The sequence below is a fragment of the Acinonyx jubatus genome, chromosome A2, assembly GCF_027475565.1.
Source record: "Acinonyx jubatus isolate Ajub_Pintada_27869175 chromosome A2, VMU_Ajub_asm_v1.0, whole genome shotgun sequence".
NCBI lineage: Eukaryota > Metazoa > Chordata > Mammalia > Carnivora > Felidae > Acinonyx > Acinonyx jubatus.
This window is the reverse complement of record NC_069383.1, coordinates 29,012,241-29,031,002: the sequence shown is the minus strand read 5'-3', so window position 1 is coordinate 29,031,002 and position 18,762 is coordinate 29,012,241. Positions and strand designations below refer to the sequence as shown.

The 18,762-nt window shown below is 39.4% G+C and overlaps 1 protein-coding gene across 15 annotated transcripts in view; it reads right to left on the bottom strand.

Moving 5' to 3' along the window:
* Window positions 1-18,762, bottom strand: part of CADPS2 (calcium dependent secretion activator 2) — a 535,106-nt gene that overhangs the window by 91,077 nt on the left and 425,267 nt on the right. For all 15 annotated transcript variants that reach the window (XM_053218157.1, XM_053218160.1, XM_053218152.1 and 12 more), the window contains one exon: window positions 3,363-3,466. In XM_053218157.1, coding sequence (XP_053074132.1) covers window positions 3,363-3,466 — 104 coding nt within the window. The remainder of the gene's footprint in view (window positions 1-3,362; window positions 3,467-18,762) is intronic.

Genomic DNA, 18,762 nt, shown 5'->3' with positions numbered 1-18,762 from the left:
CTGTGCCACAAATACCAAATTACTGCCAACATCCTTTTTTCTTACAGTGTCCCTGATATGACGGACAATATTACATTTCGATGATTTCAGCGACCTTAAATCTAGATCCTGCTGTAATCATGAGCAACACAGGAACAACCTGAGCTGTGCTTGCACTGATGATGTTTCTTCTCTCCTCCCATCTACTGATATTTTCAGTACTCCACTCCCTTCGGCAGAGTCCTAGGATCCACCAGACAGCCAGGAAAGGAAGAGAATGAATGGAAAGGGGCATCCCCAGGCTTGCACCATAATCATCCCCTCTGTATTGCCATCCCTGCTATGATGCCCGGTATGAAACGTGGCAGCAGACCAGGGTAAGACAACTATTCTGCCCCTCCAGTCAACAAGAAATAACAATGTGGTTCACTGCAAAGCACCCAGGTCTGCAGTCCCATCACTAACCACCTGTGCATTTCTGGCAAGTCGCTCAACCTTTCTGGGTCAGTTTTCTTATCAGTCAAATGGCGCACGTGGAGACGGTGTGCTGGTGGGAGCCCAGGGCTTTCTCCTCAACATCTGGGTCCTCCCGGCATTGTCAAAGTGAGTGGCCTCTGGATGGACAGTTGACAGATCGGTTTGCCTACGTTTCTGGTCAGGCACAGTCTAGGCACTGGAATGTGGAGACAGCCTTAAAGATTTTCTGGAAAGTATCTTAAACTATCTTTTTAAAGAGAAAACAAGGTCAGAAATAAGGCCTCAAAAGAGAAGTGGAGAGGCCATCAGAGAGAAGGGAGGGCTGTTAAAAATGTGAAGAAGTGAAAACTGCTTGACTGGGAAATTGCTGATAGAAACCACCTCTTAGCCCTGAAACTAAATTGCCACTGTGATAGAGGTACAGTAAAGGTAAAAGAAGCCTACACAGGAGCCAATGGGAGGGCTCTGTGAGGCAGACACATTGACCTCCACCAAGGGAGCCAAGCAGGTGCTCGTGCGGAGTAAAGAGACTCCAATGTGAACACCCAGCAGAATAAAGATCAGTGCAGAGTGCAGTCTACTAACTTACTCTGGAAATGACGTTAGCATCAGACCAATTCTCTCCCCAATACTGTTCAAAGAAAAAGTTGCTCTGCTGGTTACAAAACGAAAAAGGCGGGGTGGCGCCTGGCTGGCTCAGTCAGTAGGTCATGCAACTGCTCATCTCAGGGTTGTACATTTCAGTCCCACAATGGGTGTAGAGATTACTTAAAAGTAAAATAAAATCTTCAAAAAAAAAAAAAAAGAAAGAAAAGAAAAAGGCAAAAAAAAAAAGGATAAAACCAAATCATCAAAACCTTTTCAAAAACCTTACTTAGATGGCCAGCAGTAATTATGCACACAATTATTAAGACACATTTATAGAAACGATACAACCAAGATAAGTCCATTCAAAGAAATAATCTTTAATTGTAAGGAGGAGAAGTAACTTGGTGTTAAAGTAACTACGATCAAAGTGGGTTCTATCTAATCTTCACTAAAAGAGTGCTAGAAAAACAGTGGGAACAGTTTTACTCACCTCTCTTCCCTGATGGATTCCAAGAATTTGGAAGCATTGGGTAATGGAAAAGGCCATAGTGTTACAAAGCATTTTAAAAAGAGGTCATTATAATAATTTTATACTTCAGCATATAGTAGAGTGATATTTATGAGCTTTAATTATCCATCTCGTCAACCGTATTTTTGTGGATTACAAAATATTATTTACATTTTAATTATATTTGAATACATTACCTTTAACAAGCATTTAGTGACTGCATGGAGTAGACAACACTTAATCATTGCATTTAAAAGACAGGAGAGTAATTATTTTCCTTATGAGTACAGGAAAATTAAATGTTATTTTTGTGAAATGTAGGGGAATATTAGATGTACCCATTTAGGTGAAATACACTGAAGCTGAATATCCAATCAGAAATATTTTTTAATTCAAAAATGTCTAACACTCTGATGCTAATGCCTTTTAACAAAAGACAAAGACATCACATATATATATCTCAGCATATAATCATTTTCATTGTAGCATAGCAGTAGTACTAGCCTAGAGAAGATCCTCATGGGGATTCATTTCACATTATTGAAGCAGCTGTTTCTTCAGTTTAAAATAAAATATCCATAACAAGTTCACACATGACAGATGTAAGGTAAAAACTAGATTCCATAGTGTGAGCTAAAAGCAGATGTTTTGAATGATCATATTTATAATCAGATACCATAAATCTTAGTTACCTATAGTAAGGTTTCCTGAATATTCTTTTTTAAGAATTTGCTTAAAATGTACTTCCTATAGTTTCTCATATTTTTAAGAACTTGGCCTCATTACATATAAATGTTCTATAAAGTCTTATGTATCTGGGCTTTTAAAAAACTCTTGCCCATTTCATGTGCTTCCTCAAGAATAAAAGCACTGTTAAGGCCCTGAAATTTATTATACTTACTTAAATCCATATATTTTCCAAACTGAATTCAAAGTCATAAAATTCTTTTTTTTTTAATTTTTAATTTTTAATGTTTATTTTTGAGAGACAGAGCAGGAAAGGAGGAGGGGCAGAGAGAGAGGAAGACACAGAATCTGAAGCAGGCTCCAGGCTCTGAGCTGTCAGCACAGAGCCCGACGTGGAGCTCAAACTCACAAACTGTGAGATCATGACCTGAGCCGAAGTCAGAGGTTTAACCGACTGAGCCACCAAGGTGCCCCCTTTTGTTTTGTTTTTTTTTTTAATACGCTCATGACTATTAAAAAGAGCAGCAGTTTTAAGTCTTAGAATAAGCAGTTGGCCCGGTGAAATACCACTCTACAGAGTGAATGTTAATACACAATTAAAACTTTTAACACTATAAAGAATGCAGGTTTAGTGAAAACTTAGAGAAAAGTTTGATGGTAAGAATAAAAGACTAATTATCAGTCATGTAGTTATCCACGTCTTCTACTTGATTTTGTTATAGTTTATCACTACTTTTCCTTTTGCATCTTGATTAATTTCCATTTCTAAACTAAAGCCATCCCAGCATGGGGGAGATGCAAGGAATCCGGCATCAGGAGATGGGTTTGTGTTCCAGCTCTGCTTCTGATTACCTGTACGTGTTTGGCAGATCCCATAAGTTCTCCCGTGTTCCTCACAGAGTGACTGTTGTCAGGAACAGATAATAAATTATATACATCTACAGTCCCTCTGTTACATACAGGAATTGGATACCCAGGAAATGCACATACATTCTCAGTTTTTCTTACAGGTAGATGGCTAGCTACCTATCAAAGTCTACGGGCAGGCCACTTCTTCAGTGCTATTCCCACTATGGCAAAGCATCACGTGCAGCTTTATAGGAGAGTTAAAGCAAGTCGTCACCTCCGCATGATGCTCTTCATTCTGCTGTAAGACTTCTATGCAGAGCTCTGCTAGGTGAAGGACCTCTTCCAGCTTTCTGGCAGGAGTTGCCTGGTTCATGGTCTCTATGTTAAAAAGAAATCATGATAATGTTACCTTGAAAAGAAAAAGCCAAACATACTCCAATATGTAATGAGGAGATCAGGGTGTTGAAGTAGAAGAGAAAGCATATTTTTGAGAAATAAGAGATGCAAAAAATACAAATAAATACATTCTTAAAAAAAAAAACAGTTCACCAGATTGTAGAAAATATTTCCCTCACAAAGCAATCACAGAACTGCAAGTGCTTTGCCATTTAATATATAAGAACAGGTGCATCAGCACATTAGATGCTCAACTTCTGCAACAAACAAGTTACTATTCTCCTCAAGGTCAGAAACACAAAGAGAGATGATACTATAGTCTTTTCCTTCTCTCTGTATTGTATTATCAATACAATACCATTCTCACCAGATGAGTCATTCCTGACATTAGCAAAAACCATGGTTTTTTGTTGCCATTTAAATTCTCAGCCTGAAATGTTTATAGTTTACATTGATCTTAAATTCAAGAAATATAAAGCCACCCAAAACAATTTGGACATCCTGCGATTAACTGATTCCTCCCCCTCCCCATCCTTCCATGTCTGCCATTATGCCACCCACTGCCCTCCTCCAACTGGAGAGGGGTGGGGAGGAGTTCTTTGAAGCTGAAGGTTCTCTCAGCATTAGGGAAACTGGTATAAAAAGGCAAGGCCACAATAAGATTAAGTACAGCTACCTGAAATTCAGCAACAGAGAAGGAAAAGCAGTTGATTTTAGAGATACAACAAACTGGCAGAAATCAGCAGTGCCTCGTATAATGAAACTGTTTCAAACTGAATGTGAAGAACAGAGTTTCGAACAAGCACACTGAAGATAAACACAGTCTTTCGTTCATGGACTCTTTGTCCCAGTAAGGAGGTTGTAAAGAAGGGAAATAAAATTTTCAGGAAAAGGGCTTTTTCTTTTTAAAATGTTTATTTTGAAAGAGAGAGAGGGTGAGCACACGAGTGCACAAGGAGCAGGGGAGGGGCAGGGAGCAAGGTGAGAGAGAATCCCAAGCAGGCTCTGCACTGTCAGCATAGAGCCTGATGTGGGGGCTCTATCCCACAAACTGGGAGACCAAGACCCGAGCCAAAATCAAGAGTCTTACACTTAACTGCCTGAGCCACCCAGGTGCCCCGAGAAATGGCTTTTTCTGCGGAACCTAAGGAGTTCTGATTTTTGGCAATGGATATTTTCCTTCAACTTCTTCCTAAAACTTTAGCCTTAAACTTGAAAGACACTCTTCCAATTGCTCTTGTTTCCAAGGGCTGTACAATGAGGCAGTGAAACACTGCTTACGGCTGGTGCTTGCTCATTAAACATTTATTATAAGCGTACTACAGGTCACAGTGTGATAGATGTGGGGGTTTCCATCCCCCAACCCTGCACTCATTCTCCTAAACTTCCCCTGCAGGATGGAAAGCCACCGCTTGTCTGTGACAGGGGTCAAGAGCGGAAAGCCAGTCTGCCAAACACCACATAATTGAGTGTCCCTACATGTTCTTAAGCTGTGAGGAGGAGGGGGTGTAAGCCATGTCCCTGATCTGTAACAACTCAGACTCCAAAATCACTACTGAAAAGGATCCTTAGACATCAACTATCCAATCTTCCACCTGTTTCACGATCACTTCAAAATCCTCAAAAGAGGGTGAAGTCAAGGAGATCATGGCTTTGCACAATCATCTCCTCCATTTGGGGGCAGCTCTAGCTACTACAGTCTGATGAGAAAGACAAGCTCCTTAAGAAAAGTTTGAAAACAACGCAGAGCAAACACAGCAGTAATGTAGACTGAGAGCAGCCGAGAACAGGTGGGTTTGGAGGGAGGAATCAGCAGGAAGGTAAGCAGAACCTGAAGCAGGTCCTAAAGGAGTAACAAATGACCTGGTAGGTAGAGGACAGGTTTCTAGAAATGTCTCTATGACAGAGAGGTGCGTTTCAGAGGAAGATAATGATTACAAATGTTACCATTTATTGAGAGTCAATTATGTGTCAGGCATATAGCGCCAGGCACTTTCCATGCATCACCACACTAATTTCCCTAACAGCTTTGTTTGGTTATTTCTTCATCTAACTTACAGATAAGGAAACAAGCCTGGAAGGATGAAGTGCAACAGCTAGCAAGTGGAAAAGGAGAGAACTGAACTTAATGTGGGCTCTTACCACTTCTGCTTTGCCCCTGCCTGGCTGGAGTGCAAACATGCAGGAGAATAATAGGTGATGAGTTTGGGCTCGGACTGTGGCAGGCTTTAAGTAAGATCATAAGTACACTGGATAACTATATCCTACGTATAACACAGCAAGCGTTGCTTTGCAAGGCTTCAGATTAAATTGATTTTAGGAAAATGTATTTGTGGTTGTGCAGAAAAAGGAAGGATTGGTGAGGCTGTGTGACCAGGATTCCAAGGGTCAGGTCTAGCAATATGGAGAACTATGGGAAGATGGTAAGAGGAGGGCGCAGGGATGCTTTGAAGAACAAATTTGCAAGCCCTTGAAAGTTACTAGAAATTGCAGGCCAGAGAGGAGAATGACTCTGAGGTTTGGAGACTGTGTGGCTCAGGAAATGAGGAATGCATGGTTGTAAAACCAGGGAATGGGTCTCCAATGGGACGTCCTATATATTTTAGGACTGCCATATATGTATCAGTTAATGATTCTAAACTAAAAAGACAACTAAGCCATGTAAAATCTGCCCACACAGGGAGTTAAGACATCTGGATTCTCTGCCTAGAAAACCCCTACTCATCATTGAAGATACAACTTTAATGTTGCCTTAAATGTGGGACCTTCTTAAAGTTCTAGGGCTGAATGAGTTACTCCTCCCTCCGAGTTTCCCTCTTAGGGGCTTATGAGTCTATGCCCAGATCCAAGTCAGAAACTAGATCTCATTATCTTGTACCCTCAATATTTTGAATAGGCTTTGGACCATCACAGATAACTAATGAAAGTTTATTGACGATGCAAGAATATACCTTTTTGGGAAAAACTGTGTTAAAAGTAAATACCCAAATCACTTAACTTTGTGTACGACTGCAAATTGCTCCTGTCACTAACATGACAAGGGTGACAGAATCGGCAAGTCCACCAATGAAATGTGGCTGCAGTTTGAGAATAATGCTCAAAAATCTGATGAATGCTGTATTCTTAGAGAAAGACATATTTGTAAAAGGGTTATCAAAATAATTTTTAATTCTCAAGAGCATATCACTTATATTCCTTAATTTTTCCATCTTTAGATTGAAGGTATTGAATTAAGTTGAGAATTCTCAACCCAAGGGATTTAGAGATTAGGAACAGGTTTTAGGGCACAGCCTTAAAATTATTTGTTAAGTTTTGGGTATGAAGGCATTGCGGGGAGAGAAGGATCATACCTTTCAGGTTCTCAAAGTGGTTCATAAACTAAACAAATGCTAAGAGTCACCAAATCCTATAATCTCTACAATTCCTTCTAGCTAAGAAATTCTATGCTTCCTATAAACATAAATGTTGGGCTTTCTCTACATTGGATTGTGTTAAACATATTTCTATGTTTATATCATGTGTTTTTCATAAGGAAATAGAAAAGCAACAAAATTTATTATCACAAAAGAACTTACTTTCCTACCTTCTTTACTACATTATTTACTGAATCCTTACAACCATTCTGCAAGTTAGAAAATAATGGCCCCCATTTCCATATTAAGAGAGTCCTTGGAGGGGTTAAAGAAGGTGTCCAAGGTCATACAGGATACCGGCTGAGAATGGATTAAAATCTTACCTCTGATGTCAGGTAAGCGGCAATAACACAAGGACTCAATCCTTTTTAATTTTCAATTCTTTGAATAGGAATCACACACACACTCGATTGACTGTATACGTTCAATAGAAGCTTCTGAAATGGCTGCAGGTTTGAAGAGTTTATTAAGTCACCATATCCTTAGCCACAAGTATGCAACAATGGAAAATAATCACAGAAAGAACCTGAAAACTTGTTTCTGTTTACAGGTGACTATGTCAAAACCAGCTTTTACATTTGACACTATCTTAAGTAAAAACTTGGAGAGTACCCTGTGTCCTTCTGAAACTTAAAAACAGTTTAAAACATTTTATTTTTTCCAGACTAAATTTACTGAGAAGAGCAGAACTTTGTACTTGAACATAATGGCCACTCTAATACTTTAAATAAATAGCATTTTTATCAAGTACACTGTGTATACCATCTCTGGCTGTCACTCATTTGACTACAGCCAAGAAGTTTAATGCATGTCTATAGTCAGAACTCTATTAGATAACAAGGTTATCAATGGCTCCATTACAAATCTGAACACTGAATATTTGAGAATTCCTCCTCGAAATGTTCACTTTCTGTAACATCTTCACAGCATTACATCTCTCTCTATATTCTTCAAGCTTCGCACCAAGCTGATGATTGTTGTAATACATTTCAAATAGTGTCATTTGAAACAAATATGCCCAAAGTAGCAAGGTTGCTTGATGACTTTTCAATGCACTGCTCTTGGGGACAAGCTTTCTTCATTTTGCACCACTTTTAATTTTCTACAGTTAACACTCCCTGACTGGTCAAAGCAATTCCTTTTCATTATAGCTCTGTACATTGAAGAAAATATCTCAGCAGAAAAAAGGTAAGGAGGTAGAGAAGACAGCTTGACTATTTTGCTTTAGCAGGCTTTAGGCTTTAATTCTGTTCCCTATTGCATACTCTTAGCATATTCTCCCCAGCTGCCTCCCTTCTAGCCGTTTCCTGTCAAAATCCTTAGTGGTGGACACACAGTGATGCTCAGAGTGAAGGTTGCAAGGGAACCTGGGGAGAAGACCAGTAAGATCATTTCAGTCCCCCCTTTCCCCCATATAGGATATGGAGAAATTTGTAAGGTATTTGACCTTAAGTCTTAACAGACTTATATCTATACTTGCAACCAAACAATAAAGATGGTGTTGGATAAAGGGACTATGGCAATAATGCTACCATAATACTTCTCTCCCTTGCATCTAGGTCATGATAACCAGCTAGAGTACATCAAAAAGTAATTCCTATATACGAACTAAGATTTCTTGCCTGGTTCCTCAACATCCCCAGATTTTGTGACCCTGAATTTTGAGTCAACATTTATTGCCTGGAAGGTAGTCTACTAACAACTAAGGGGATATGATGATGAACAAGGTAATATTTCAGGCTTCAAAGAAGTTATGTGTCTTTCTCTCTTGGCAGATTATATGGTATAGAGGATAGCTCTATACCATAGGATTTTGGTCAATATGAGGAAGTTCTGCTATAAAGCTCTGATACAGAGGGAATTAAGTGGACTCAACATGCAAGAAAAGCATTATTATCTTGCAAGAAATATGATCAAAGATACGTCAATAGGAAGGCTTTAAGTTGCTCATAGGTAACATAAGGAGATCTTCAGAAATAAAAGCTTCTTTTAGTGAGTCTGTGAGGTCAGAAACTTTAGATCAGAGAAAGTCAGCAGCAGTCTAACTGCTTTACATATAGTGTAATCACGATTTCAGGAATGGAATTTAGGGATTCATCACTTATACGTAACACTTATATATAACAGTGCTCATCCCAACAAGTGTCCTCCTTAATGCCCATCGGCCATTTAGCCCATCCCCCCCCAACACCCCCTCCAGCAACCCTCAGTTTGTTCTCTGTATTTAGGAGTCTCTTATGGTTTGTCTCCTTGTTTTTATATTATTTTTGCTTCCCTCCCTTTATATTCATCTGTTTTGTATCTTAAATTCCTCATATGAGTGAAATCATATATTTATCTTCCTCTGACTTATTTTGCTTAGAATATACTCAATTCCATCCATGTTGTTGCAAATGGCAAGATCTCATCACTTTTGATCACTGAGTAATATTCCATTGTATATACATACCACATCTTCTTTAGGCATTCATCAGTCTATCAACATTTGGGCTCTTTCCATACTTCGGTTATTGTTGACACTGGGGTGCACGTGCCCTTTTGAAACAGCACTCCTGTATCCTTTGGATAAATACATCATAGTTGCAACTGCTGGGTCGTAGGGTAACCCGATTTTTAATTTTTTGAGGAACTTCCATACTGTTTTCCAGAGTGGCTGCACCAGTTTGCATTCCCACCAACAGGGCAAGAGGGTTCCTCTTTGCATCCTTGCCAACATCTGCTGTTGCCTGAGTTGTTAATTTTAGCCATTCTGACGGGTGTGAGGTAGTACATCATAGTAGTTCTGATTTGTATTTCCCTTGGCTCAAGGAATGTCTACTGACTCTAGTCTGTCCCTAATTGTAACCTTAACTCTTATTGGTGTTAATGTTCTCCCACTTTGCATGATCCAGACTGATGACTCAATTGGAAAGTCTAAAATTTATTGAGGTCTTCTGACCTATCCTCTGGCTCTAGCACAGCAACCTGTGGTGAGTGAGAGTGCCAGAGCCTAACACGACCAGGCTTCTTCGAGTCCTAATCCCAGCCAGATCTCCATGCTCATGGGATTTCTCATCCTGAGAGGGAAAGGTGGGTAAGAGAGCAAATTCTTCCTTATTAGGCAAAACTCCCTCTTGAAACCTGTCTGCCACTTTCAGAACTCGTGACTAGATGACTCCGGGGGGAACTCCTGAGTTAGCCACGTAGAGGAAACAGGGTAGAACATGCTAAGAAGACTGCCTCAGAATCTAGGGGAGAAGCAGTTTCTAAAACTAAACTCTACTTCCCCAACTCTTCAGGGCCAACCTGACTCAACCTTGCCCAGTATCTGACTCCCCAAGACGTGGTACTCTCAGCTAATGCAAGAGAATAGCATTAACGTGGATCCCTTCCTGGATTGTCTGATGGCAACCTAAATGTTAGTACAGTTTTGAGAGTGCTGGAATACATCCATCGCTGCAATCGATGACTGGAATAGCTTCCGTATAGATCTGTGGTTCTCAGCTTCGGCATGCACCAGAACCTCCCGGAGAGCTTGTTAAACACGGATTCCCTGGCATCACCCTCTGAATTTCAGATTCCGTAGATCTTGTTTGGGACCCAAGAATCTGCATTTCCTACAAGTTCCTAGGAGTTGCCAATGATGCCTCTTTGGGGAATGCACTTTGAGAACTACCAGTGTTTATGAAAAACAAACATATACCACAGTGACCCGTAGGAACTTCAGATTATTTCGTTTACCTGAAATCAAGCTACCTCTTTGTATAAATTTCATTTTAGGGAAAAAAAAAGGTGACTTTTTCTGTAGAATCTGAACACATCTTACTTTTCTGTCATGTTATTCAGTAGGATGGTGTACATATTTGAACAATTCTTTGTGAATGAAAATATCTGGAATGTTATGGCCTCCCTACAGCTGTTTAAAATCCCTGAGAGTACTAATACCATGGATGTTTGAAAACAATAGGTCTGTGGCCTAATTCCAAGAATCCCTTGGGTATTAACTTCCTTAATAACCCTGCCATTTAAAGCAACAGTTGCAGTTAATACCTCTGGAATTAACCATGCTAATGATACAGCACTTTGGAGTAATTGTTCTGTTGTGACAGTCACATTAGCTACTTTACCTGGATTATCTCTCCCCTCAGTAAATTCATTTTTAAGCCAATGGTCAACTCTGGATCAAAGGAGATTGGCCACTGGAGTATAGGCCCATAGCAGCCAGAATGGACCCAAACCGAACAAATGCAGAAGCCAAGAACAAGTGGAGATTCAGGGGTAATGGGCCATAAAAAGATACATATGTGAGGTAGACATCAGTGAGGTTTTGTGAGACTTTCTTCAGGAGGAATACGGCAACATAGTCTCCTCTTAAGATCTTAAAATAAGGGGTGATGGTGATGGAATCAGAGAAACATTAGTAGGCTTAAATTGTCACAGGCTTTTATAGTTATGTGATTTGTAAGAGTGGAGAAACACAGACACCTTGGCTTGATTTTATTAAAGTTGTCCTTTTAGGGGCGCCTGGGTGGCTCAGTCAGTTGAGCATCTGACTTCGGCTCAGGTCATGATCTCATGGTTGGTGAGTTTGAGCCCTGCATAGGTCTCTGTGCTGACAGCTCAGAACCTGGAGCCTACTTCGGATTCTGTGTCTCCCTCTCTCTCTGCCCCTCCCCCGTTCACGCTCTCTCAAAAATAAACGCTTAAAAAGTTTAAAAAAAATAGAGTTGTCTTTTTAACTATTGTGACGCTGGCTTTCAAGTTTGTGAAGAAGGAAGATCCAGGATCTCACAGGAAAAAAAAAATATCTTCATAGGATTGCTGGCTGAGAGGACTATGAAGGCTTGACAGAGAAAAAAAACTTTCTGCAATGTTTATTGAACTCTGTTTAGCTCTGGTTAGAAATATGTTGCAGGATTTTAATGACAGCATAAAATTTTTCCATGGAGAATTCTGCCTGTGTAACAGGGGTTTTCCTAAAGACTGGTCTTTGTATCTATCCCGTTATATAGCCTATACATCTATCATACATATATCTCACACACACTGATAATATTCAGCAGCTGAAACTGATAAATGGTCTCCTTGGTTTCAGTGCTCCTTATCCTCTCAACAGAATTCAGATTCAGAAATTGATCTCAGTTATAGTAACTGCCAGGCCAGTACTAAATTATCACATAATTAAGGGCTATAGCATCTTAAATTTCATGCCTAGTTCTTGTCTTCTAATTACATTTACTTAAAATAGTGTTTTCTTGGTCATTTGTCACATTCACACATCAAAGAAGTACCATCACACCTCCACCCTCCCATCCTCCTCCTGCCCCTTAAACTCTCTTTCATTCTCAGGGAGAAGGTCTGCCCGTGAACAGTCAGGCAAAGCAGGATCCCGGAGGTAGTGGTGATGACGGGCAATGAGGAGGGTGAAAAGTCAGGACTGCAGAGGCTGGCCAGTGGGAGGCAAGCTGAAGAAGGAAAGAGAACAGTATGAAAGATCTATTTTGAAAAGATTTGTAGCCTTGGGTACTAAGAAATGAGTCAAAGATCTTGATGTCTGTATGTATCTCTGTCTCCTTTGAGATATAAACAAGATGGGGTAGGGCAGCCAACTAATGCGTTAGTGGTGATATCTGATGCTTAGATTTGGAGAATGTCTCCTACTTGGACAAGTGTAAAGACCAGGTGTAGAGAGGTGGGTTGGGCTTGGTGATATCTTGAATGTTTCTACAATTTTTACATCCTGGGTCTGCCAGCCACTGTGAAAATGTGTGTAAACAAAATGCCTCTGGGGTATTTTTACAGGTTTATCCTTTTGAAATAAAAAAGGATCTGGCATTACAGACACTCATTAGGCTTTTTAATTTAGCTCTTGAAGCTATATGGCCACTTATAGGTCATATAGTTACAGCCGATAGGTAATAACCTCTGATTTCTAAAACTATTCACCTGTCCAGGCTCCGAGTACTTACAAACTCTATTGAGCTATCAAGAGGTGAAATCTGTCAGTTTGCATTACTCTGGTTTTGTCCAACTGGAAAAGACTTTTTAATACATCTAAACTACTCAGATTAACAAGGTGCTGCAGGAGCCACAGGGCTATATGTCACTTGGTTTACCTGTTGACACACGTTAGTAAATAAATGAAAAGGTCACCAATCAGTGGGTTTCAAACTATGGATTTAGAGAATGATAAATTCTACCAAATGGCTCATAAGAAAACTTGCTATTCCAAGGCTGCATTTATCTGTGCACCACATTCCATGTGAAAGTAAAAAAAAAAAATGAAACATGACACATTGTCAAGTGAGCTGAGTAAACTGACATCCTTTTTGAGACCTTTTAGGGAACAGGTGTTGAACACTTGTAATGAGATTTCCATGCATCTTCAGAGGAAGGAGAGAAGGCTTTAGCAAGAGCTGTTCAGAGTGTTAGAGATCGTGGCTGAGGGAATAATTCCTGGTAAGGGGCACACTGAAGGAGACATTACATAAATGCTTGGTTTTTCTCAGGAGGTGCTTATGTTCTGGTTAAGAATTTCTACAGAAGGCAAATATTCATCAAAGAGAAGGTTTTGGGGGAAGATAATGTTTTTCCAGCTCGTGGGCAATCTGGGATATATTCAATTAAGTACTCTCGATGCATTATTTTGTGTAGCTCCATTATCTTCTGAATCTTTTCTCTCTTGCAACTGGGAATCAGTAGGATTCATGGAAGCTTTCACGGCATCACTTCAGAGCGGTCAAGTATTTTTCTCAAGGATAGATGGTTAGCTGACAATTCTATGTAGAAAATGAAGTAACTACACTGGAACATGCTAGGTTTTATCAGAAAGTTAAAAACAATTTTGCTACATATCTCAAATAGATACCAGACAAGCTTGAGAAATTACCAAGGAAGCAAAACGGTAAAAACATTAGTTGGGGATAGTTACAATAAAGAGAAATACCAGGGAGCCTGGGTGGCTCAGTCAGTTAAGTGTCTAACTTTTGACTTTGGCTCAGGTTATGATCTCGTGGTTGTGAGATCAAGCCCCACGCTGGGCTTTGAGCTGATAGCTTGGGGCCTGCTTGCGATTCTCTCTTCCTCTCCCGACTCGTTCGCTCTCAAACTTTCAAAAAAATAAAGAGAAACACTAAATCCATAGCAGTGGACATTTTCTTCATTACATTGAGGTTTCTGATCTCTCTGGAGGCCATGCTTCCACCAGAAAGGGATTCAGTTTATTTCTTGTCCATTTAGTAAGCCCTTCTTTCTAGCATCATCTTTGAAACAGTCCATCCTTTCCCCACTGGTTTATGGTCCATTTTATTATGGATGAAGCACAGCAGGCTCCCATCGGTACGTGAGCCTGTAGATTCTTCTTCACAGGCTTTGGTGATAGTTTTGTAATCTTAGTGTCGGCCAAGGCAAGTCTCCATGCGTTTTATTTTAAGTTGACTTATTCAGTACCCTTTATTCTTCCACTTATATTTTCAATTTATCACGTTCTTAAAAAAAAAAACCTCTGGAATTCCAACAGACACTGCAATTAATTTATACATTTGGGGGGAGAGTTTAAATATCATACTGTCAAGTCCTCTCTCTTAAGGGCAAGGACTATCTTACATCTATTTAGATCTCTCTTTATGACCTTTGAGTTTCAAAATTTTCTTTAGAGGTCTAGGAAGTTTTGCATGTTTTTGGCAAAGTTAATTCCTGGATGTTTGGTGGTTACTGTAAAAGATACTTTTGGTTAATATTTTCTAGGCAGTTAACTGATGGTGGTTAGTGGTTTCTAGGCAGTGGTTCTCTGACTGTGGTTTGCAGACCACCGCAGATCCCCAGGACCTTTCAGGGATCTGTGAGTGCAAAAGTATTTTCATAATAATACTGAAATGTTTTTGCCTTTTTGACTTAGTTGATCTTCACAGTGATGGTACAAAAGCAGTGGCAGGTAAAACTCTTGTTACCTTAGCATGAATCAAGGCTGTGGTGCTAAATTATAATCACTGGGTTCTTTACCCCCGTGCATGCAAGAAAAAAGACAGTTTTACATACAAAAGTCCTTGATAAAACAGTAAAAAAAAAACCACCCATTTTATTGAATCTCTCCCCTTGAGTATACATTTTTAAATATCGTCTGTGACAAAATGAGAACTTGGCATTAGGCACATCTGCATACTGAGGCGTAATGATTGTCTAAAGTAAAAGTGTGTGCTTGTTTCAGTCTAGGCTGAACTGTTTTATTTTCAGAGAACCATTTTTTAGTTGAAAAGCCTACCGATGGACAAAAATATGGTTATTCAGACTTGGGGATATTTGGTAGACGTTTTCTGAAAAATTAAGTAAACCTGTCACTTAAATAGTATTTGTTGCTAATGATAAAATTAAAGCTTTCAAGGAAAATTAGAATTTTAGTAAGCCTGTATCTGTCATGCACTTGACAGCTTCCCAAGGCTTTGAGACTTTTCTGAGGATATTAACAAGGGTGACTTTATTATACTTGTTAACACTAAGAGTATCTTAACTCAGTGGACCAAATGATTAGTACATGGTGTTAAAAAATCATGCATGGTGAAAAACGCATTCAAAGTACATGATGAACCAACTGGATTTAATAGCATGAAAAATTCATTGATAGGCTTTCAGATTCGACATTGCAATTAACCCATAAGAAATTATCACTTGCCAAGCTTTAGTATAACACAGAAGAAAACCCACAATTATCTAAAAAGTCTATTAAAATACTTTCCCCTTTTCCCACTGCAGATCAGTATATGTCGATTTTTAAAAAACATATATCAACCAAAATAACATATTGTCATAGACTCAGTGTGAAGTGCCTATGAGAATCCAGCTGTCTTCTATGAAGACAGCCATTAAAGAGGTGTGCAAAAAATTTTTTATAAAGCTATTTATGTTGACAGGTAATGGGTTTGCTATTGCTATTTGTAAAGAGTAATATTTTATGAATTTCTCTGTTTTTCTTCTAGTATGGTAAATACTGGTAAACAACCTATCTGAACAAAAGCTTTTTGGGATCTGAATTTTTAGAGTGTACTAAGTTTGTGAGACTAAATTATTCGAGAACTACTGGTGTAGAGAGAGGCTATGGATTTTAGCAGGCTGATTTTATAGCTGGCAACCTGGCTGAACACTTACATATAAAAGGTTCTATGTAGATCCTGTTGGATTTTCTAGGCAGATGGTCATTTCATCTGCAATGATGGTGTTATCTCCTCTTTCCATTCTTTGGATTTACTTTTTTCATTTCTTTCATGCTGTCCAAGACTTCCAGTGTTGTGACGATACTGGAAGTAACTATCACAAACCCTAGTGGGAATGCCTCTAACTTCCTTCATTATGTAAAACATTTGGTGTAGGTTTTTTTCCATATGGGTTTTATAAAGCTAAGAAATTCCAAGATGCTCACAGTATAATTTTCCACATACTTTTTTTTTTTTTTACGTCTCTTGAGGTAGGATTTTTGCTTTTAGTTTGTTTCCTAATGCTGAACTCCTTTTATATTTCTGGGATAAACCCCGTTGATTATTTTCCCAATAAACTGTTGGATTCTGTAGGCTTATACTTAGGGGTTTTGCATATATAGGCTCACAATGAAATGGGCCTGTAATAACGTTCTTTTGTTCTACTGCCTTTACTAGGTATGGAAATTAAGATTGTATTTGCCTCATGAAATGGACTGGACAGGATTCATTCATTTTCCACTTCACTGAACTTATTTTGGATAGGATTTTTTCCTTAAAAATATGGTAGAACTCACCTCCAAAACCAACCAGGCTTAGGGATCTGGGAAAGGGAGGGTTTTCACAACCATTTCAATTACTTTAAAACTTAATAGCCTGAGTCTCATTTCTTGTCTTGACCACACCAATATAGGTTTTCAAGAAATGTAATCAATTTCATCTAGACTTTCAATTTTTGTCTTTGTTCATAATACTCTTCCATTATTTTCTATACCTCTTGTGTCTCTAATTATTTTTCATATTATATTTACCTGAATTTTTTTCATAACCAGTCTGATGGAAGTCTATCTTACTCTTTCTATTCTCCACATCACTTTGCTTTCTTTTTACACTGTCTACATCTTCACCTTTCCTGCTGCTCTCACTAATCTCCCAGATGACAAGCTCTCCAGCTGTATTCATCCTGTATCCAATGTTTCTTACCATATTATTGTCATACCTAATGTTTCATACTCAATATTTCCAATTGGTTTCTGACTTCTTGTTCCTGCATATTTCTAGAATCTTCCAATATATCCTTGAGTATATTACGCTTAAGGTAAATTTTTGCTCCTAAGAATAGTAAGTTCTAGATGACACATATCATTTAGTTTACTGTCTTTTATAAGGGGCTGTAACTCTTCAGGAGTCCATTTTGACTTGAAAGCTCATGGTCATTGGAGAAACTCAGGATGGAATGATAGGCAGGTGCTTGCCTGTGTGTCCTTTGAGGACAGAGAAACTTAGGCTTTGGAGTAGAGGATCCCAGAATACAAGACCAATACTACTACTAATTTCCTTTTGCTACTAACCCATTAGGCAACTTCTAAGGACATGGATTCACTGTTAATCTGCTAGATTCAAAGCTGCAGTACTTGACCAAAAGTCTCCTTAGGTTGTAATCCACTAGGCTAGACGTTGGGATACAGAGGACTGAAGGCATGACTGCCTGAGAGTGGCTCAGCTCATTCCAGTTTTCAGCTCATGGCAGCACAGCTGGGCCCAGTTTTGATAAAGCCACAGATAACAGCCATCTGGCCTACTGCTACCAACTCCAAAGGCAAAAGGAACTGATGGTCTCAAGGCAACGACCCTTCACTCCCTCTCTGCTCAGCCATACTCCAGGCTAGAACTCTCCACAAGACAGACTGGGGACTGGCAACCAAACTCGTTGGAGCAGACAAGTGAAGTGAAGGTGACTGAAATGAATGTGAGCATAAGCTGCTCTTTGGATGGCAGATGGCAAGCAATGGAAGATCAGGGTAAAGCTGCTTTATTTATGGAGATACCATGGTTATAGACGGAAATGAAATATGTAGAAGGAAGATGGGGGAACTAACCACAGGAGAAAGAAGAGATATATGATGGAGTAAATTCCACCCAAAAAGAAGTAGGTGCAATTGAGATCAATATCACAGGTTGGATGAGTCTACCTTGAAGAGGAAGATACCTCATCCCTTGATGCTGGAGAACAGGAGACCTGGGTGGGTGGGGATGCCAAGAAGTTTATAGGTATAGAGCCTACAGAGCTGAGGATTACTATGCTTCCAAGGTGGAAAAGAAGGGACTGCCCTCGAATACCCTAAACTTAGCTGTCATTTAAACTGAAGATCAAATTCCTGTGATAGCCTGATTTGGAAAGAGAACATCAATCAAGATTGAGTCAAGCTTCACCTTGAATATGGGATTAGCTATGACCATCCCTGACTGAGACTCTCCTTATCCATTATAACTTCTACTACAAAAACAAAGAAGGAAATGGTGGATGACTCACGACAAAGACTGTGAATCAAGGACAGATGCCACTCCATTTGGTCACAGAACACCTCAGCGGAGGCGCGACGAATCATCCAGTGTTGGCAATATTAACTCCAACGTAAAGGGTGAAAAGTCATAACCAGAGGCAGCAGGACGGTACTGTCAGCAGTTGTTTTTAACAGAGTGACAGATACTAATGCTTCCTCACAATTAAACACAAACGAATCAAGAAGAATATTAATGAAATGCAGACAGAACCAATATCAGAGGAGAGAGTGCCAAGTGTCCTTAAGTGTCTCCATGGTTTGTCTGGAGTTGACAGAACCCTCGTCCTTTGGTCACTAAAGCTGTGGGTAGTACGTGCAGTGGTCCTGAGAGGGGTTCCAAGCATTACCATCATACT